We start from the raw sequence: 22,160 nt of genomic DNA, 5'->3' as shown, positions 1-22,160 counted from the left end.
TTCTGAGTAGTCACCTCAGTCCCCATCCTGGTCCACTGATCACCAGTAGGGGATCTTTCAGGGAATTCTAGTTGAGTGGTTTTCAACCTTTTTACACTTGGAGACTGGTGAAAATTAGAGAATTATTTCAGGGACTGCTAAGGCAGAAATCACCCTGAGCATAAACGAATTTGACTAAGATCATTGGGTCTGTTATCTTCATATATCTGGTGGACCAGTCTGCAGACCAGTGGTTGAAAAACAGTGATCTAGTTCACATTGCCAAGCAGGGAACTGCCTGGATCACAAATGACCTTTGTCTCTATTTGGACAGAGCCCAGAATGTCAGGCCACTTAATGGGACTCCAATGCTGGATTGCCCTGGATATGGGCCCACATCTCCCCAACCCCTCAGGGACTTCCTCTTGGAGGGGCATAGGCTACTTGAAGACAACCTTGGCCATGGCCAGTGGCTCAGTAGATAGAGTGTCGGCCTGGGCTATGGACGTCCCCAGTTTGATTCCTGGCCAGGGCACACAGGAGAAGTGACAGTCTGCTTCTCCTCTCCTACCCTCCCCCTTTTCTCCGTCTTCCCTCCAGCTGACAGCGAGTGGTTGGATTGGTTCCAGCATGGTCCCTGGTGCTGAGGCACGTCAGCCTTAGGTGCTAAAAATAGCTCGGTAATTGAGCATGGTCCCAGACAGGGTTGTTGGGTGGATCCCATTCAGGGTGCATGCAGGAGTCTGTCTCACTATCTCTGCTCCTCTCACTCCAAAAAAAAAAAAAAAAAAAGAAGAAGACAACTACCGCATCTTACCCCCAAGCTATTAATAGTAATATAAGCAACTGCAATAATAATAGCCAAAATTAAGCATTAATACATTAAGAGTTAATAATCACAGCTAATAATAATAATAAACATAATAGATAATGGATAATAAAAATAACAATACTAATAGTATATGCATATCCCATGACTGAGCAATTTTTCCCCAGGTATATACCCAAGAGGAATGCATACATACATGCCCCCCATGACATATGAAATATAATATAGCAGTACTATTCATAATAACCCCAAACTGTGCATTTCAGTCAAACTTCAAGGAGACAAAGACAAAAGATTATATCAAAAGCAATCATTTTAAAAGTCACATTAACTTGAGGAACAACAATTCTGACAACTGACTTTTCAATAAAAATAATGGAAATCTAACTACAGTGGAATATCTTTAACCTGATGAATGAAAGTAACTACCAATGTTGAATTCTATGCAGTGAAAACAGTCTTCAAAAATGAAGGAAAATAAATACATTTTCAGACCAACAAATGTGGAGAAAGAAATTGGAAATACATAAATCACCTAATAAGTATATCAGTTATTATGGGAAAAGTGCATATCAAATAGAAATTAAGGAGATTAAGGTGCTCTAACTTCACATTGACATGGAGATACAAACATCTAAATAGCCCTGGCTGGATAGCTTAGTTACAAAGGTTGCAGGTTCCATCCCTAGTCAGGGCACATACAGGAACATATCGGTGTTCCTGTCTCTTTCTTTCTCTGTCTCTTCCTCCCTCACTAAAAAATCAATCAATCAAAACTTTTTTTTTTTTTTTTTTTTTTTTTACAGAGACAGAGCGAGAGTCAGAGAGGGAGAGATAGATACAGACAGGAACACAGAGAGATGAGAAGAATCAATCATCAGTTTTTCATTGTGGCACTTTAGTTGTTCATTGATTGCTTTCTCATATGTGCCTTGACCCTGGGGGGCTACAGCAGACCTTGGATCCAACCAAGCTGGTGAGCTTTGCTCAAACCAGATGAGCCCACGCTAAAGCTGGTGACCTCCGGGTCTTGAACCTGGGTCCTCCACATCCCAGTCCGACGCTCTATCCACTGCGCCACCGCCCGGTCAGGCAATCAAAACTTTTAAATAAAGTGTCTTCAGATCTTGAATGTTTTCTTATAGACATGTATTTATTGCATTTTATTGTTCATCTTTTAAATTCAGATTTTGAATGTTTTAACTGGAGAAGTTATGCTCTATGAATACATATGATTTGTCAAAAGCTGCCACAGACTTGGCTTAATATTCTGAATTTATTTTTTTTAATTCTGAATTTTAAGTCCTGTAAAAATTACACCTGAAATAGTTTTGAGAAATGTGCAATATTGGTGCTTTTTTTTCTTCTTCTTTTTTCTTTCTGAAGCTGGAAACGGGGAGAGACAGTCAGACAGACTCCCGCCTGCGCCCGACCGGGATCCACCCGGCACGCCCACCAGGGGCGACGCTCTGCCCACCAGGGGCGACCAGAGCCACTCCAGCGCCCGGGAGAGGCCAAGGAGCCATCCCCAGCGCCCGGGCCATCCCCGCTCCAATGGAGCCTTGGCTGCGGGAGGGGAAGAGAGAGACAGAGAGGAAGGAGGGGGGTGGGGGTGGAGAAGCAAATGGGCGCCTCCCCCATGCGCCCCGGCCGGGGATCAAACCCTGGTCCCCCACACGCCAGGCCGAGGCTCCACCGCTGAGCCAACCGGCCAGGGCCAATATTGGTGCTTTGTAATATAAACTCAGCATTATGTTTGAATCTTCTAAAATTGATTAACAAATTTTACTTAGTGGAATCATTCAAATTTGGAAATAGCCTTGAAAAAAAATTTCAACTATACTAATCACAATGGTATGCTGTAAAAGAAGTTTCGGGAAGCTGCAGTTATTTAAAAATTATTTGGTCGGCCCTGGCCGGTTGGCTCAGCGGTAGAGCGTCGGCCTGGCGTGCAGGGGACCCGGGTTCGATTCCCGGCCAGAGCACATAGGAGAGGCGCCCATTTGCTTCTCCATCACCCCCCCCTCCCTTCCTCTCTGTCTCTCTCTTCCCCTCCCGCAGCGAGGCTCCATTGGAGCAAAGATGGCCTGGGCGCTGGGGATGGCTCCTCGGCCTCTGCCCCAGGCGCTAAAGTGGCTCTGGTCGCAGCAGAGCGACGCCCCGGAGGGGCAGAGCATCGCCCCCTGGTGGGCGGAGCGTCGCCCCTGGTGGGCGTGCTGGGTGGATCCTGGTCGGGCGCATGCGGGAGTCTGTCTGTCTGTCCCCGTTTCCAGCTTCAGAAAAATTAAAAAAAAAAATTATTTGGTCAAAAGAAATTGTCAAACATGAAATCAACAGAAAGTGAACTAAACAAAGAAGTAGATTTTGCAAGTATTATTCATGAGGTTGCTTCCATTAAAGCCGGGAAAGTAAAATTATAATTCTGGCTTGGATATACATAAAATTATGGACATATGAAATAATGTGAATTTTATTACACCTGATTTTCAGCTTTTGAATATTTTTCAACTATTTTAATGTTCTGGAAAGATTAATCATTAAAAAATACATAAAATGTACATCAGAGCACATTATCTTTTTCCTCAGGCTTCAAGTTGGCTGGGCTCTGCACTGTTACTCAGAGAGTTGTAATAGTGCTTCCTATTCATTTTACCTGTTCTCTCTTTCTTTTTTTTAATGTTTATTTGTATTGATTTTAGAGATAGAGGAAGGGAGAGAGAGACAGGAACATCAATCTGTTCCTCTATTTACCCTGACAGGGGATCAAACTGGCAACCCCTGTGCTTCGGGACGATGTTCTAATCAAGTGAGCCATCTGGCCAGAGCTGTTCTCTCTTTTCTTGACTCCTTTTGGATCAACTGAATAGCACTCTGAATCACCTTAATCCCATTTAAGATCCTTCCAAGCTGAGCGGACCTAGCTCCAGGTCCATTCGGTAAGAAACGGGAAGAGGTGGGGATTAGAAGATAGTAGTTTAGCAGAGGGCCTGGGCTTCTGGGGCTCAGACTTAGGAGATGAGGCTGATTCAGGTAAGCACTCAACTAGTGCAGGTGTCCTAAATGGACATGGTAAGGCTGCTCTGTGACAGCCAGAAGTTAGAGATCTCAGTCAACTGTCACTGTTGGAAAAGCACACTGACAAGAACCAGAAAAACATTTCTCTTTTCTCCTCCTGCCTTTAAGTTTCCTGTAAGCTCCAGCCTTACAGAGCAGAAAATAGAAGGCTGGACCTAAAATTGAGAAACGATTGCCTAATAACCAGGATTGCTGCAACCTGATTCACTCCCTTCTTTTGTGTTCCAACTCAAAACTAAGTGTCTGAATCTCTCCCTTTAGCCCCACAACATCCTGAGCGGAAGAAACAGCCCAAATGCTGGGCCCATCTCTAGGTTTCCACCCTCCCTGGATCCTTGACAAGGAATTTTTCATTATTTTTTAACTCCCTGATGCCATTAAGAAGATTTATATTTTATATTTTGCCCAACTTTTCTAGTTGTCAAAAGGAGTGTAACTTTGATTTACTTAGTCAACCCAAACCAGACATTTGGAACTGTCTATGTGTGGATAACATTTTAAAATTTTACTGTAAACATTAAGGCCTCTCCTTTCAGGCCTGACCTGTGGTGGCACAGTGGATGAAGCGTTGACCTGGAATGCTGAGGTCATTGGTTCAGAACCCTGCACTTGCCTGGTCAGGGCACATGTGGGAGTTGATGCTTCCTGCTCCTCCTCCTGTTCTCTCTTTCCTCTCTAAAAAATGAATAAATAAAATAAAAAAAATTTTAAATAACAAAATTTTAAAAAGGGAGCAATTAAAAAAAAAAAGGCCTCTCCTTTCACTGGCCAACCTGGGATGGCCCCCCACTTCGGTGGCCTAACCCAGGCTCCACCCTTTCAAGGCTCAACCATCACTCTGGTGCCCCCTCTAACGTCTTCCCACCCTGGCTACCCCTCACCAGCACTACCCTCAGCCAGGATAACTATATTACAGAAAAAGATAATATATAAACTGACCAGGGAGTTGGTAATGCCCCTCCCAAGATGACTATTAACTAATGTTTAGTATGTATACTCTTATCGAATCTTTTTTTTTTTTTTTTGGACAGAGACAGATAGACAGGAAGGTAAATGAGAAGCATCAATTCTTCATTGCAGCTCCTTAGTTGTTCATTGATTGTTTTTTCATATGTGCCTTGCTGGGGAGGGGGGAGGCTACAGCAGAGCAGGTGACCCCTTGCTCAAGCCAGAGACCTTGGGCTCAAGCTGGTGAGCTTTGCTCAAACCAGATAAGCCCGTGCTCAAGCCACGACCTCGGGTTTTCAAACCTGGGTCCTCCGCATCCCAGTCTGACGCTCTATCCACTGCGCCACCACCTGGTCAGGCTAGAATATTTTTTGTGCATATATAAAATATTAACATGGTACAGAAGCAAATTTCAATACTAGATGTTAAAACATAACGGTCTCCCATAAATATTGTTCGTCTTTATTTCATTTTTATTACATATATAGGGAATCTTTTTTCTGTCAGTCAAAACAGATCTAATTCACTCTTCTGAGTCGGGACTTACAATTTAACAGAATAGCTGACCTGCTGGGCACATCCAGCAGTGGGGGCACATCCCTGTAACCAAGACCTCACACGGACCAGTGATTTGTCTAAGTGTGAGATGAAAAATATTACTGCGCTCCTCCCTGTTCTTCCACTGGCCTACTTCCTTGGTTTGAGGTCCTGACCAGCAGCCATGGCGGAGGGATCCCAGGTAGAGGGAGCCCACGATTGGTCGCCAAAGAGTGCTCGAGGCAGTTGGGGGCGGGAGGGTCGTGTTGCTCCCTGGCGGCTCTGCCGTGCAACGGCGTTGTAAACCCCTGGGCGTCTTCCAGCGTCTTGATTTTCCTCACGAGGCCACGCCTCTGGGTGCCTTAAATCCACAGTCGGGACCCCAATCATCGCCCTCTGCCTCTCTCGGCTCTCGAGACCAGACTCTGCCCGCCTGCCCGGACCGGTGCAGCATGCGGCCCGCGGGCCTCGAGTGTCCCCACGTGCTTGGCCGGCGGCCTCTGCTCTGTCTGCTCTTCTTGCTGTTGCTGCTGCCGCAGCCAGAAACCCGCGCTCAGACTATGCCGGGCGCCTTCAGCGCCCCAACCACCAGCGCCCAGACCATGCTGGGCAATCCCGGCGCCCTGACCACGCCCGGCGTCCCTAGTGCCCTGACAACGCCAGGAACTTCCAGAGCCCAGAGACAGCAAGAGCACACGCGGGCCTTGATGCGGGACTTCCCGCTGGTGGATGGGTGCGTAGTTTCCATGTGGGGGCTGGCGGGAGCTGTACTCATCCTTAGGTAGGGGAAGGGGTCCTGAGCAGCAGGGCTAAAAAAGAGACTTCCTCAAAACCGCCCCTGTATACACTCTCTCCGCCATCATTCAGGGGCCCCCTTCTCAACATTATCCCGTTTCTGGTGGAACTCCACCCTTAAGCTCAGCCTCCAGAAGTCTCCCTATTGCTGTGAGGTGGGAAGGTAGGTGGGCCAGGCCAGGGCCAGGAATACTGACATGGCCTGCCTGACCTACAGGCCACGTCCCCACTCTAACCTTGTCTTGATGCCCCCAGCCATAATCATCTGCCCTGGCTCCTGAGACAGCTTTTCCGGAACAGGCTACAAGAGGTTAACCTGCGCAACTTCAGTCGTGGTCAGACCAGCCTGGACAAGCTTAGAAGTGGCCTCGTGGGTACCCAGGTACCACAGGAACACACAGGGTGCTGCAGCATGGCTGCTGGGGAATGTGGAAGCCACAAAAACCTGGAGTCCTCTAGGGGCCTAGGTATCATAGGACACACAGTGTGTCATTGTGTGGCTGCTGGGGAGTGTGGGGGTGTTGGAGGCCAAGACAGGCCAGCCACATGGTTCTGTGGAGGTACCCAGAAAGTGACCAGAAAATCCCTGGTGATTGTGGGAGGTGCTAGAACCACAAAGGACATGGTGGATTAGCCTTGGGGTGTTCATATAGCACTTGAACAAACAGCAGGCAATGATGTGTCAGGAGTCCACAATATGGCAGCTGACAGCAAGCTGAATAGCCACCAAGGTGCCCTGGAGTAACGCAGTGCCTCACTTGGATCCCTGACTTAAATGAGTACCTTGAGGGCTGAGGAGTGGCAGGCCAAGGCCTGATCTCATTCTGGACCCCTGGACCTACCTCTAGTTCTGGTCAGCCTCCGCCCCTTGCCAGACCCAGGACCAGGATGCTGTGCGCATCACACTGGAACAGATTGACCTCATTCGTCGCATGTGTGTTTCCTATGAAGAACTGGAGCTTGTGACCTCAGCCAAAGGTGGGCTGTTGAATGTGGGGTTACTCAGGGGTTTATTCTAGTGATTCTGGTCCTGGGCCTTGACCACTTGATTATCCACCCTCTTCTAGGTCTGAACAGCACTCAAAAGCTGGCCTGCCTCATTGGCGTGGAGGGTGGTCACTCACTGGACAGCAGCCTCTCTGTACTGCGTAGTTTCTATCTGCTGGGAGTGCGCTACCTGACAGTCACCTTCACCTGCAGCACACCCTGGTGAGCACAGTGGAATGATAGACGGCATAGCGGAGAAACTGCCAGAGAAGCGAGAACAGAGAGGTCCAGAGAGGGAGGTGGAACTTCCAGCAGGTCTGTCACACTCATAGATAGCAGCTGACCTAGGTTCTAGGTGAGATAGGTGAACAAACAGAGGGACTGCAGAGTCCCCAGGCTCTGGTGGCTAAGGTGTGGCCCGATAGATTGCCCTCCCCTGGCTGTTCTGCAGGGCAGAGAGTTCCACCAAGTTTGAACACCACTTATACACCAATGTCAGCGGGCTGACCAGCTTTGGTGAGGTGAGTACTCCTGTTCCCTACCCTAACTCACTCGTTCCCTACAGATATGTGCATATACATGCATCCCTGACACACATACCAAGTTAAAAAAACAACAACTGTCCCTGCAGAAGGTGATAGGGGAAATGAACCGCTTGGGCATGATGGTGGACTTGTCCCATGCATCAGACGACTTGATGCAAAGAGTGCTGAACATAGCGAAGGCTCCTGTGATCTTCTCCCACTCGGCTGCCAGGGCTGTGTGCAACTATGTGCTGAATGTTCCCGATGACATCCTGCAACTTCTGGTGAGCGGCTACCCAGAGCCCCTCAAACCCAGGGCTAAGCATGCTTCATACAAATATTATTATTATTTTCATATATATGTATTTTTTAATGTTCATTTTGTTGATTTCAGAGAGAGGAAGGGAGGGGGTGAGAGACAGGAATATTGATCTGTTCCTGTATGTGCTCTGACTGGGGATTGAACTGGCAACCTCTGAGCTTTGGGACAATGCTCTAACCAAACAAGCTATCCGGCCAGGGCCAAATATTATTATTATTATTAATTTGTCAGCAAGAGAGAAGGGAAGGGAGAGAGATGAGAAGCATCAATTTATAGTGGCAGCACTATAATTCATTGGTTGGTTCTCTTTTTTTAAAGATTTTTACTTATTGATTTTAGAGAAAGGGGAGAGAGAAAGAGAGAAAGGTGGGGGGGAGTGAGCAGGAAGGATCCACTTACAGCCACTTCTTATATGTGCCTTAACCGGGCAAACTTGGGATTTCGAACTGATGACCTCAGCATTCCAGATCCACAACACTTTATCCACAGCGTCACCACAGGTCAAGCCGTTGATTGCTTCTCGTACATGCCTTGACTGGGGGGCTCCAGCTGAGCCAGTAACCCCTAGCTTAAGCCAACGACCATGGGACCATGTTGATGATCCCATGCTTAAGCCGGCAACCCTGCACTCAAACCAGATGAGCCTGCACTCAAACTGGCAACCTTGGAGTTTCAAACTTGTGACCTCAGTATCCCATGTCAATGCTCTATCCACTGTACCACCAGCAGTCAGGCCAAAGATTCTTTTTTTTTTTTTGTATTTTTCTGAAGTTGGAAACGGGGAGGCAGTCAGATTCCCGCATGCACTCAACCAGGATCCACCCGGCATGCCCACCAGGGGGCGATGCTCTGCCCATCTGAGGTGTTGCTCTGTTGCATCCAGAGCCATTCTAGCGCCTGAGGCAGAGGCCATAGAGCCATCCTCAGCGCCCGGGCCAACTTTGCTCCAATGGAGCCTTGGCTGCGGGAGGGGAAGAGAGAGACAGAGAGGAAGGAGAGGAGGAGGGGTGGAGAAGCAGATAGGTGCTTCTCCTGTGTGCCCTGGCCGGGAATCAAACCCGGGACTCCTGAATGCCAGGCCGATGCTCTACCACTGAGCCAACCGGCCAGGGCCAGGCCAAAGATTCTTAACCTTGAACAAAGCTACCAACTCAGGCCTCACTTTTGGACCTAACGCTAGTTAATCCTCCTGATGTCTGAAACTCAAGTCCAAATCAGTTCTACCCAGGGACCCACAAACCCAGAGGAGGTGCAGTGTCTTCCAATGCTTGAAGCCAAGATTGAACACTTTCCTACCATGGCCCCCTGAGGCATAGGAGGCAGGCCGTCAGGCCAGAAGGGCCAAACTGAGTATCCATTTGTTCATCCCTGTAGAAGAAGAATGGTGGCATTGTGATGGTGACGCTGTCCATGGGGGTTTTACAGTGCAACCTGTTGGCTAATGTGTCCACTGTAGCAGGTGAGCCCTACCTCGACTCCTTGTGCAGTTCTAGCTTGGGCCTGTGGCCACTGGGGCCCTCAGAACAGCTCCACACCTGCTGGACTCTGGGCAGACCTCCAAACAACCCAGGGGAGTAGACACAGCTCTTCACTGCCACCCATATCTTGGCCCACAGTCAATGCTGATGGGCTTGGGCAGGAAGAAAAGACTGCGTCTGAGTCTCACTTTTACTCCCACACTTCTGGACAGGACAGGCAGAGCCCTGACCAGGGTCTCAAGGAACCCAAAGGCAGGGTGGCTCCTGGGCAGGAAAAGGTCCTAAAGGGTGGCTCTGAGGTTTACTCTAGGTCCAGTGTCCTGCCTATAGCCACATCAGAACTCATGGCTGGCCAGGAGCTCTGTGGAGTCAGCTGCCCTAGCCTGGAGTACTGGGCAGGGGAACTGGCCAGGACTGAGCTTCTCCAGATCAGGGCTGGTGCCGGAGTCTAACTTTAGCCCAGTGCTTCCCATCACTAACCTCCACCCTTTAGATCACTTTGACCACATCAGGGCAGTCATTGGATCTGAGTTTATTGGGATTGGCGGAAATTATGACGGGTCTGGCCGGTGAGTGTTTCCCCGGGGTTTTTCTTGGGCTGGGGTATAGCAGGGAGTTATAGTTCCCCATCCTGTGGTCCTCCCATCCTTCAAGCCTCAACCACAGGCTTTTGTATTCCAGCCAACCTGATGTTTCCATACTCCCAGGGCCTGTTTCCTGGGCTCTCCCTGTCCCTTCTGTTGCCCACTGGACCTATCAACCCCTCCAGATCATCACCCTCATTAAATACTCCCCTCCTACAAGCAGAGCTCATCTGCCCTGCACAAGCTCCACTCCCCACCCAGCAGATCTATTGTGGGCTGCTCAGCTGCTCAGTGGGTAGACGCTGCAGAAGCCCAGTCTTCAAGGAGCTTCCGAAGTTGCAATCAGTAACCTGAAAAAACATGCGTTCAGTTTTCCATATATGACTGGGGCTGTTGAGACAGTGGCCCTAGACCAGGATCAGGGCTGAGGTCCCACAGCTGGCTTGCTGTGGACAGGTTCCCTCAGGAGCTGGAGGATGTATCTACATACCCAATCCTAATAGAAGAGTTACTGAGGCGTGGCTGGAGTGAGGAAGAGCTTCAGGGTGTCCTTCGTGGAAATCTGCTACGGGTCTTCAGACAAGTGGAACAGGTATTATGCTGGGCTGGGCAAAAGGGTGATTCAGTGGTTTGAAAAAGTGAGGGATGTGCTGGGGAAGCCACTGACTGCTGAATCCCACCCCCAGGTGAGAGAGGAAAACAGTGATCAGAGCCCTGCAGAGGATGAGTTTCCTGACAGGCAGGTGGGCAGGTTCTGCCACTCCCACTTCCTTTCTCAGCCTCATCATGAACACCTGGCCACACACCTGGAGGTGTCCAAGTGGCCTACCAATCATATTCTCCAGAGACCCTCAAAAGCTTCCCCACACCAGGTTTTAGGTTTCATGGCTACTGCTGCTGCCTTCTCAGTCACCCTGTGGCTCTGGTGACCTAGTCAGTTCCCCAGAGATCCTTTAGCAAAGTTCACAAAATCCCCCTCTCAGTCATCCAGACACAATCATATGCAAAGAATAAACATTTTGGACATGGAACCAGGTGTGAATGTCCTTCCTTCGCATGGAATGGGGTGTGGGGCTGGATCCAGGTGGCTCTTAGGTAGCGAGGAGTCTTGCGGTCTAGCTCTAGCTGCTCAAGACGAATGGTTCCCAGTGGCCTCCAGCTTGGTCTCATCTCAGGCAAAGACATCTTACCATATTCTACACTAGGGGTCCCCAAACTACGGCCCCGCGGGCCGCATGCAGCCCCCTGAGGCCATTTATCCGGCCCCCGCCACACTTCCAGAAGGGGCGCCTCTTTCCTTGGTGGTCAGTGAGAGGAGCACAGTTGCCATTGAAATACTGGTCAGTTTGTTGATTTGAATTTACTTGTTCTTTATTTTAAATATTGTATTTGTTCCCATTTTGTTTTTTTACTTTAAAATAAGATATGTGCAGTGTGCATAGGGATTTATTCATAGTTTTTTTTATAGTCCGGCCCTCCATCAGTCTGAGGGACAGTGAACTGGCCCCCTGTGTAAAAAGTTTGGGGACCCCTGTTCTACACCAAAAGCCCACAGAACACAAAGGAATCAAGTTCAAGTTGACCCCCTCATGGAGTGTAACAGAGAGTGTGTTCCCAATCTCTCTTTGAAATGTTTAAATTTGTTTTTCAGGAAGCTGAGTTGACTTAGCTGGCTGGTTGGTTCAGTGGTAGAACATTGGTCTGGCATGTGGATGTCCCGGGTTTGATTTCTGATCAGGGCACACAGGAGAGGTGACCATCTGCTTCTCCACATCTCCCTTCTCTCTCTTCCCCTCCCACAGCCATGGTTTGAGTTCGAGCAGTTTGGCCCCAAGCACTGAGGATGGCCCTGTGGCCTAGCCTTAGACACTAAAAGAACTCGATTGTTGAACAATAGGGCAACGGCCCCAGATGAGCAGAGCATCATCCAGTAGGGGGCTTGCGGATGGCTCCCAGTTGAGGTGCATGTGGGAGTCTATCTCTCTCTGCCTCCCTGCTTCTCACATAAGTAAAAAAAAAAAAAAAAAAAATTAAAGCTGACACCGCCCTGGTTGGTTGGCTTAAGTGGCAAAACGTCAGCCTGGTGTGTGGATGTCCCAAGTTCAATTCCAAGTCAGGGCACATAGGAGAAGTGACCTATCTGCTTCCCTACCCTTCCCCCTTCTGAACAACTAAGGAGCTGCAATGAAGAGCCACAACGAAGAATTGATGCTTCTCATCTCTCCCTTCCTGTCTGTTTGTCCCTATCTGTTCCTCTCTCTGTCTCTCTCTCTGTCACACATACACACACACACACACACACACATATCTAAAATTTAACAGATAAACAATACCAAGTCAGCAAGAATGTGGAGCAACAGGTGGCAGTATAAACAGAAAAACTACTTTGGAAAACAGTTTTGTTAGTGGCTGAAAACAGCACCAGGTGTTAGACCATTGGAGTCAGGACCTAGGTTCAGAAACCTCTACTTAAGTTCTGGCTAAGAAAGAATTCAGAGACAAGATTCATTTAGAAAGTCACAGAGGCAGAAGAAATGGGCTCAGGAAACAAGTTACAGAAGCAAAAGAAGAGGTCCCCAGAGCTTAGAAGAGAGAAGGATATGGGTAACAGGCTTCAGGGGAGGATGACAGGGAGGGGAAAGGCGCTGCATGCTCCCAGGTGCGAGAGCACAGTGGGTCCTCTGTCCTAAGGACTTTTTAGGATGGAGGTTTTAGGGGAAGTTCCAGGGGAAGATCTCAATATTCATGGTTTTCCAGGTGTGCTTTTTCAGGGTTGTGTTCTCCATTGGTTGGTCAATGCCAGGGTATTTGATGCAGCTCTAACCTCATTGTCCTGGGAGCTTAATGCTTAAGGGTGTGGTTGTGCAAGGGCCAACATGCGAGGTGTAGAACGCCACTCTTTGTTCCTCCTCCTCGGAGGGTCTACCACATGACTAGTGACACACCAGGGAAGGAAAAGTCAGAGAAGGATCCGAACTACATGACTAGCAATATACTAAGGGAGGAAAGGTCATCCTGGGGGCGAGGTCCTTGTTTTCCCAGTTTTGCCTGTTGCTAGGCACCCTGTGCTTTCTGAGCTGTTGACCCCTCTGTTCCTGGCCTATCGTTCTTTTTTTTTTGGGGGGGGGGGTTTGTTTTTTGTTTTTTGTTTTTTTACAGAGACAGAGAGTGAGTCAGAGAGAGGGATAGACAGGGACAGACAGACAGGAACAGAGAGAGATGAGAAACACCAATCATTAGCCCTTCATTGTGCGTTGCAACACCTTAGTTGTTCATTGACTGCTTTCTCATACATGCCTTGACCACGGGCCTTCAGCAGACCAAGCAACCCCTTGCTGGAGCCAGCGACCTTGGGTTCAAGCTGGTGGGCTTTTGCTCAAATCAGATGAGCTTGCGCTCAAGCTGGCGACCTCAGGGTCTCGAACCTGGGTCCTCCACATCCCAGTCTGACGCTCTATCCACTGCGCCACCACCTGGTCAGGCTTTTTTTTTTTTTTTTTAATTTTTATTTTATTTTATTTATTCATTTTAGAGAGGAGAGAGAAAGGAAGAGAGACAGACAGAGAGGGAGAAAGAGAGGAGAGAGAGACAGAGAGAGAAGGTGGGGCGGAGCTGGAAGTGCCTTGACCAGGCAAGCCCAGGGTTTCGAACCGGCGACCTCAGTATTTCCAGGTCGACGCTTTATCCACTGCGCCACCACAGGTCATGGCCTATCGTTCTTGTTCTGCTCGTGTCTAACTGCCTACCACAGTTTGACATTATTTACTGAAGTTGAAGACATATAGCCAAGAACTTAACCATATTTCCCCTAAAGACACAGCAGAAATTCTTACATAAAAAGACATGAGCCTGACGTGGTGGCCCAGTGGATAAAGTGTGGACCTAGAAGGCTGAGGTTGCTGGTTCAAAAACCTGGGCTTACCTAGTCAAGGCACATACTAGAGTTGATGCTTCCTGTTCATCCCCCTTCTCTCCCCTCCCACCCCCTCTAAAATGAATAAATAAAAAAAAAAAAAAAAGACACGAACAACTATGTTCAGAGAAGCACTATTTTTTTTTTTTTTTTTTTTGTATTTTTCTGAAGTTGGAAACGGGGAGGCAGTCAGACAGACTCCCTCATGCGCCCGACTGGGATCCACCCGGCATGCCCACCAGGGGGCGATGCTCTGCCCATCTGGGGCGTTGCTCTGTTGCATCCAGAGCCATTCTAGCACCTGAGGCAGAGGCCATAGAGCCATCCTCAGCGCCCGGGCCAACTTTGCTCCAATGGAGCCTTGGCTGTGGGAGGGGGAAGAGAGAGACAGAGAGGAAGGAGAGGGGGAGGGGTGGAGAAGCAGATGGGTGCTTCTCCTGTGTGCCCTGGCTGGGAATCGAACCTGGGACTCCTGCATGCCAGGCCGACGCTCTACCACTGAGCCAACTGGCCAGGGCCAAGAAGCACTAATTTTTAATAATTCCAAACTGAAAATAACCCAATAACAGAGAAATCAACAGTGCCATATTAATTCCACGGACTAGTACATAGCAACGGAAAAGAAAAAACTACAGTTCCACATAACTTGCAAGAATCTCACAAAATAATGTTGAGTAGCATGACCAGGCAGTGGTGCAGTGGATAGAGCATCGGACTGGGATGTGGAGGACCCAGGTTCGAGACCCCGAGGTCAGCAGCTTGAGCGTGGGCTCATCTGGTTTGAGCAAAGCTCACCAGCTTGAGCCCAAGGTCGCTGGCTCCAGCAAGGGGTTACTCAGTCTGCTGTAGCCCCACGGTCAGGGCACATATGAGAAGGCAATCAATGAACAACTAAGGTGTCGCAACAAAAAACTAATGATTGATGCTTCTCATCTCTCTCTGTTCCTGTCTGTCTGTCCCTGTCTATCCCTCTCTCTGACTCTATCTCTGTCTCTGTAAAAAAAAAAAAAAAAAAAAAAAAATTGAGTAAAAGAAAGGCACAAAATAATACATATTATTCCATTTATAAAAGTACAAAAACACAAAGAAAAAGAAAAAAAGGTACAAAAACAGGCAAAACTGATCTCTGCTCTTCAAGTCAGTTTAGAGTTATCCCTGGGGAGATAATGACTGGAAAAGGAGTTCAAGGAAGGGCTTCTGGTTGCTGGTAAAGCGCTATTTCTTGATCTGGGTGCCAGGTACATACGTGTTCATTTTGTGAATGTTCAGCATGCTCTGTACACCTATGGTATGTGAACTTTTATGTATGGATATTTTTCTTTAATAAAAAATTGGTTTTTTGGCCTTGGCCGGTTGGCTTAGCGGTAGAGCATTGGCCTAGTGTGCAGATGTCCTGGGTTCGATACCCAGTCAGGACAAACAGAAGCATCCATCTGCTTCTCCACCCCTCCCCTTCCCCCTGCTATCTCTCTCTCTTCTCTTCCTGCAGCCATAGCTCTATTGGTTTGAGTGCATCAGCCTCCAGCACTGAGGATGGCTGCATGGAGCCTCTGCCTCGGGCAATAAAAATAGCTCAGTTGCGAGCATGGCCCCAGATGGGCAGAGCATCAGACCCAGACAAGGGTTGCTGAGTGGATCCTAGAGTGTGTGTGTGTGTGTGGGGGGGGTATACGGGAATCTATCTCCTGTCCTCTCACTTCGAAAAAGAAGAAAAAAATTTTTTCTTTTTTTAAATAATGGAAAAGGTTGAACTTAATGTTCAGGGATGCATGCTCAGGTTGTACCTTTATATAGGAAAACAAGAAAGTGATTATCATCAACGTCAGGTCATTTAGGGTGGCAAGTGAAGGAGGCATGAAGGAGCTTTTGGGGCCTGGCAATGTCCATACTTGACATGGGTGCTGGTAATTAGATGTTTACTTTGTGATAATACACTGAACTGTCAAATAGTGTGAACAGTCCCCATCCCCACTCCACCGTCTTTATACTCTCCACTTTCCCAGCAACCACTTGAAACACTTTTAACTGTTAGTATTTACCAGCATTTTCCTCCATATTTCTAAGTAATATAGTAAATATCTGCCAGCTCTTCAGTCATAAATTTCATGTAGTATTTATTGAATCAGAAATTTGAAAATTGAGGATTTTTAGTTCTTATTCCCTTATTTTCCTCCTATCATCCTCTAAATATTAGAATTACTTGGTTAATTATATAATGGAGTTTGTTTTTAAACAGCTTTATTGAGATATAATCCTATAATTTGCCCATTTAAAGTATACAGTTCAATGGTTATTGTCTATATATTTTTTAATTGTTGTAAAAATATATAACATAAATTTGCTATTTTAACCATTTCTAAGTGAACAAATCAGTGGCATTAATTTCATGCATAAATGTTATACAAACATCACCACTTTTCCCAAAACTTTTTCATTACACCAAATAAAAACTTTGTATTCATTAAACATAACTCTCCATTTGCGCTCACCTCAGCCCCTGGTAACCTCTATTATATTTTCAGTCTCTAGGAATTTGTCTATTCCAACTAACTTATATAAGGAAAATTATACATTTGTCCTTTTACATCTAGTTTATTTCATTTAACATAATGTCTTCGAGGTTCATCCATGTTGTAGCTTATATCAGACTACATTCCTTTTTATGGATGAATAATAGTTCTGGTACATATAGATCACAGTTTGTTATCCATTCATCTGTTGATGGAAATTTGGGTTGCTTCTCCCTTTTGGCTATGCAATGAATATTGGCATACAGTATCTGTTTGAGTCCCTGCTTACAATTTTTGTGGGTGTATGCTTAGGATAGAAGTGCTGGGTCATATGGTAATTCTAGGTTGAGCTTTTTGCAAAACCACCAAGCTGGGTTCAATAGCAGCTATACCATTTTACATCCCCACCCCAGCAATGTACAAGGGTTTCAGTTTCTCCACATCCTCCCCAGCACTTATCTTCCATTTTTTGATAATAGCTAACTTAAATGCTATCTCAAGCACGAATCTCACATTGTGATTTTTTTTTTTTTTTTGTATTTTTCTGAAGCTGGAAACGGGAGGCAGTCAGACAGACTCCCGCATGCGCCCAACCGGGATCCACCCAGCATGCCCACCAGGGGGCGATGCTCCGCCCATCTGGGTGGCTGCTCTGTTGCAACCAGAGCTATTCTAGTGCCTGAGGCAGAGGCCATAGAGCCATCCTCAGCGCCCGGGCCAACTTTGCTCCAATGGAGCCTTGGCTGCGGGAGGGGAAGAGAGAGACAGAGAGGAAGGAGAGGAGGAGGGGTGGAGAAGCAGATGGGCCCCTCTCCTGTGTGCCCAGGCCAAGAATTGAACCTGGGACTCCTGCACTCCAGGCCGACGCTCTACCACTGAGCCAACTGGCCAGGGCCTCACATTGTTATTTTGATTTGCACTTATCTAATGACTAATGATGTTAGGCATCTTTTCCTGTGTTTATTGGCTACTTATTGTATATCCATAAGCTCAAGCCAGATGAGCCCACTCAAGCCAGCAACCTCAGGGTTTCAAACCTGGGACCTCAGCATCCCAGGCTGATGCTCTATCCACTGTGCCACTGCCTGGTCAAGCACTGTTCTTTTTTTTCTTAACCTATTTATAACAATTATAGTTGTGTTAAAATCTTCTACTGTGTATTTATCAGTTTCTCCCTATAGTTGTAGCAATTTCTTTTTATTGAAATGAAATTAGGCCCTGGCCAGTTGGCTCAGTGGTAGAGCATTGGCCTGGTGTGTGGATGTCCCAGGTTCAATTCCTGGTCAGGGCACACAAGAGAAGTGACCATCTGCTTCTCCACCCTTTCCCCTCTCCTTTATCTCTGTCTCTCTTCCCCTTCTGCAGCCAAGGCTCCACTGGAGTGAACTGGCCCTGGGCGCTGAGGATGGCCCCATGGCTTAGCTTTAGGCACTGAAATGGCTCTGGTTGCAACAGAGCATCGCCCCCTAGTGGGCTTGCCTGGTGAATCCCAGTTGGGCGCATGTGGGAATCTGTCTCTCTGCCTCCACTTCTCACTTAAGAAAAATACAAAAAGGAAAAAAGAAATTAACATACCATAAAATTAACCATTTTAAAATGAGTTATTCAATGGCATTTAGAACATTGACAATGTTGTGCAACTACCACCTCTATCTAATTCCAAAATATCTTAATCACCCTAAAAGGAAACCTAATACCCATTAAGCAATTACTCCCTGTCCCTTCTTTCCCCCTAATCACCAATCTGTTTTCTGTCTATATAGATTTACCTATTCTAGGTATTTCTTACAAATGGAATCATACAATATGTGTCTTTTTGTGTCTGGCCTGTTATAATTAGTATAATATTTTCATTCATTCATGTGGTACCATCTCTCCATTTTTATTTTATTCTTTTTCTGGGATTCCTATTATACTGGCATTAGAATTTCTATTTAGATCTGCCATATCTCTTTTCTATTTTTTCTTTCTTTGTTTTTTCTTTTTTTCTGTTGGGAGAATTCCTTAATTTGGTCTTTCCAATTTTCTAAAGCATTCTTAATATAACTCAGCTATTAGATCACCTATTATGTTCTTTGTTTCACATATTATTGTAGTAATTTTTATACCTGGTCCCATATTTCTTTGATATTTCTCCCATTCAGAGATGAGTTCTATGCTGTCCCACTCCTTTTTGAATCTGGGCTTTGTAACTGCTTGACCAGTAAAATAGACACAAAAGTGATGTGCCTATTTCTAGGGTGAGGCCTTGAGAAATAGTCAGCGTCTACTCCCTGCTTCTTGGGATGTTTACCCATGGACTGCTGCGACTATACCATGAGGAAGCTATGCAGCCCATGGACAGGTCCACATGCAGAGGACCCAGTGCTTTGCTCCACAGTCCCACTGAGCTTTTGCTAGTCATGTGATTGAATCAGCTTGGAAGTAAATCGTCTGGCCCCAACTGATGCCATGTGGAGTATAGATGAGCTTTACTCAGCTTGAAGATTTGTGAGTAAAGTAACGTTTTTGTTGATTGCTGTTTTAAGCCACTATTTTAGGGTAATTTGTTATGTAGCAATAAATCACTGGACATTATATTTTTATATCATGTTTCTTCTTTTATATATATTTTTGTTTTATATTGCTAATATTCTCTCTTCTCTCTCTTTTGTATTTTTTTGTGGGTGTTTTTTTTGGTTATTATTGAGAGGTAGGGAGGCAAAGAGACAGACTCCCACATGTGCTCCCCCACCAGGATCCACCCAGCAAGCCCCCAAGGAGCAATGCTCTGCCCATCTGGGACCGTTGTTCCATTGCTTGGCAACTGAGCTTTTTTAGCGCCTGAGGCAAGGCCATGGTGCCATCCTCAGTGCCTGGGGCCAACTTACTCAAATAAGCCATGGCTGTGGGAGGAGGAGAGGGATAGAGAGAGGTGGAGAAGCAGAAATTAGCTTTTCCTGTTTGCCCTGACCGAGAATCGAACTCAGGACTTCCACACGCCAGGCCGATGATCTACTGATGAGCAAACCAACCAGGGACTCTCCTTTTATTTAAGTGAGACAGACTTCCACATGCATCTCAACTAGGATCCACTGGCAACCCCTGTCAGGGCTGACACTTGAATCAACCAAGTTATTTTTAGTGCCTGAAGCTGATGCTGGAACCAACTGCATTATCCTCAGTACCCGGGTTGACCCTCAAACCAATCAAGCCACTGGCTATGGGGGAGGGAGAGGGAGAGGAGACAGGGAGGGGGAGAGAAGCAGATAGTTGCTTCTCTTGTATGCCCTGACTGGGAATCAAACCCAGGATGGCCATACCCCAGGACAACACTCTATCCATTAAGCCAACTGGCCAGGGCCTCCCTTATCTTTTGTAATATGTTTATTAGACTAATTTTGAATTGTTGATTAATGTGTTCTAATAATTTTTCTGATAGATATTTTCTTCTGAAATGTCTGTGCTTCTCAAGCATCTTTTTTTTTTTTTTTTTGTATTTTTGTATTTTTCTGAAGCTGGAAACGGGGAGAGACAGTCAGACAGACTCCAGCATGCGCCCGACCGGGATCCACCCGGCACGCCCACCAGGGGCTACGCTCTGCCCCACCAGGGGGCGATGCTCTGGCCCTCCGGGGCGTGGCTCTGCTGCGACCAGAGCCACTCTAGCGCCTGGGGCAGAGGCCAAGGAGCCATCCCCAGTGCCCGGGTCATCTTTGCTCCAATGGAGCCTTGGCTGCGGGAGGGGAAGAGAGAGACAGAGAGGAAGGAGGGGGGGGCGGGGGTGGAGAAGCAAATGGGCGCTTCTCCTATGTGCCCTGGCTGGGAATCGAACCCGGGTCCCCCGCATGCCAGGCCGACGCTCTACCGCTGAGCCAACCGGCCAGGGCCTCAAGCATCTTTTTCTTTTTGCTGGCAAGTATCCTGATGGTGCAGGTTAATTGGTCAGTCAATGAATGGTATGGGGGAAGTTATATCCTAGCTACAGAGTTCCCCAGAGCTAAGGCTGTCAGTTGGGCTTTAGTGGCCTATCTCCTCCACACAGCACCTGACCCCACCCCTGAGGAGAGAAGTAGCATGGGAGCAGTGTGAACACTGCTGAGAACAAGCGTCTGGCCAAACAACAAATCCCAGACACTCTTCTCTTGTTAAAGGCTTGTACTACACCGTGGCATATATCCTGGCATGAACCCTGGGGTGAGGGACTGCAGATACCAAGTGACAAGACCAAAGGGGTCCTGCCCTTGTGAAGTCCACAATCTAGTGGGCACAAAAACATTAATCAAAGATTCCCACAATGCATTTCTCCCTGCATTGGGCACTGTGAAGGGAAAGTGCCCCACCGAAACACCATCCAGGGAGGGTGAGGTGGGGTGTCAGGATGTGTGTCAGAGAAGTCTTCTGGGAAGGAAGTGGTGCTCTGCTCTGAGAAGTACTCCATATGGAGGAGTTTGGTAAGTGAGGATAGGGGCAGAGGGTTAAAGGCATTCTGCCAGAGTGAACAGCAAGCAATTTGCAGAAATCCCCTAAATTTGGGGAAATGAAAGAAGCCAGAAGGGCTGAGGCTGGGCAGGAGGATGGGAGAGGTGCAGCTGGAGAGGCTGGAGGGGCTAGATGGAGCAGGATCTTGTGGGTCAAGAGAGAGCTTGGGCTTTCTCTTCAGAAGTGCGGGCTCCACTATGAGCAGTGGGAGAAAGCAGGGAGTCGATTTCGGAGGCTGCTACTGTGGGCAGCTGAAGGCAGCATGAAGGACAGGGCCTGGCTGGGATGACTGTGGGATAGGCACCAGAATGGTGGTCAGCTCCGAGGTCCTCCTGCAAAACCAGAGACTCTGAGTCCTGGTTCTGCCCTAGAGCTGGAGGCTGGGAAGAGGTGGCAAAGGGCACAGTCACAGGTTGGTTGGGAGGATACCAGTGATTCTGATGTTCTCTAAAGCCTTGTGAGCCATTAAGAGGAGAAAAATGGAGATAGACAAGTAAGATGGGCTCTAGAATTTTCTGATAAAAAGCCGAAAGAACGTCTAGAAAGATAAGATGTTAAAGGAAAGCCAACTGTATAAGTTATCTGAAGAAAAGTTAACAGCAAATAAGTAAACGACCTGGGTAAAGGAACCCCAAGGAGGTGAGGCAGTAAAAGATAAAATTAAGATGAAAGAATTTGGCTAAAGAATCGATGTAGCCTCCCGAAGGGGCAAAGGGGGCGCGTGGGGGGATGAGTGCCGTTCTTACCGCCGAGGCAGCAGCTCTGGGGAGGGTCCAGAATAGCTGCTTCCACCTGGGAGAGACTGAAGCGCAGGGGCACAGGGAAGGGATGGAACTTCGCAAGGATTGGGTTTCCAGGGACTCGGAGGAAACCTAAGACAGAGATGATGGAAATGGATACGGGATACCGAGGAAAGGTGGGAGGCCCTGGGAAAACCTCTGTGATTCTGGGCTGGTCCTGCTGATCCTTCCCTGTCCCTGAGTAACAGAAATGTCGAAGAGCGTACTAGCCAGACGGTAGAACCAGTGCATCCCACGTCCCACCAAACGTTATCCTCAGGCAGCCCCAAGAGGTGTACGCGCATTTCCTCATTTTACAAGTACTGCATGTAAGGCTCAGAGAGGGGTGTTCATCACCGAAGGTCACACAGCAATTAGAGCCAACCCCAGGGCACAGAGCCACTAGTAATACCCTCTTCAGAGGGGCTTCACTCCTCCA

At 47.5% G+C, this 22,160-nt stretch overlaps 1 protein-coding gene across 1 annotated transcript; it reads left to right on the top strand.

Annotated features, from left to right (window-relative positions):
* Positions 1-5,820: 5,820 nt before the first annotated feature.
* Positions 5,821-11,027, top strand: DPEP3 (dipeptidase 3). Its single transcript, XM_066242917.1, has 10 exons — positions 5,821-6,101; positions 6,419-6,545; positions 7,012-7,141; positions 7,231-7,372; positions 7,602-7,671; positions 7,782-7,958; positions 9,371-9,455; positions 9,968-10,043; positions 10,515-10,650; positions 10,745-11,027. The coding sequence occupies exons 1-10, from the start codon at positions 5,821-5,823 to the stop codon at positions 10,985-10,987; spliced, it is 1,467 nt and encodes a 488-aa protein (XP_066099014.1). The 3' UTR covers positions 10,988-11,027.
* The last annotated feature ends 11,133 nt before the right edge of the window (positions 11,028-22,160 follow it).

The sequence above is a fragment of the Saccopteryx bilineata genome, chromosome 9, assembly GCF_036850765.1.
Source record: "Saccopteryx bilineata isolate mSacBil1 chromosome 9, mSacBil1_pri_phased_curated, whole genome shotgun sequence".
Taxonomy (NCBI): Eukaryota; Metazoa; Chordata; class Mammalia; order Chiroptera; family Emballonuridae; genus Saccopteryx; species Saccopteryx bilineata.
The sequence above is the reverse complement of the archived record's forward strand: the minus strand, read 5'-3'. Positions and strand labels throughout refer to the sequence as shown.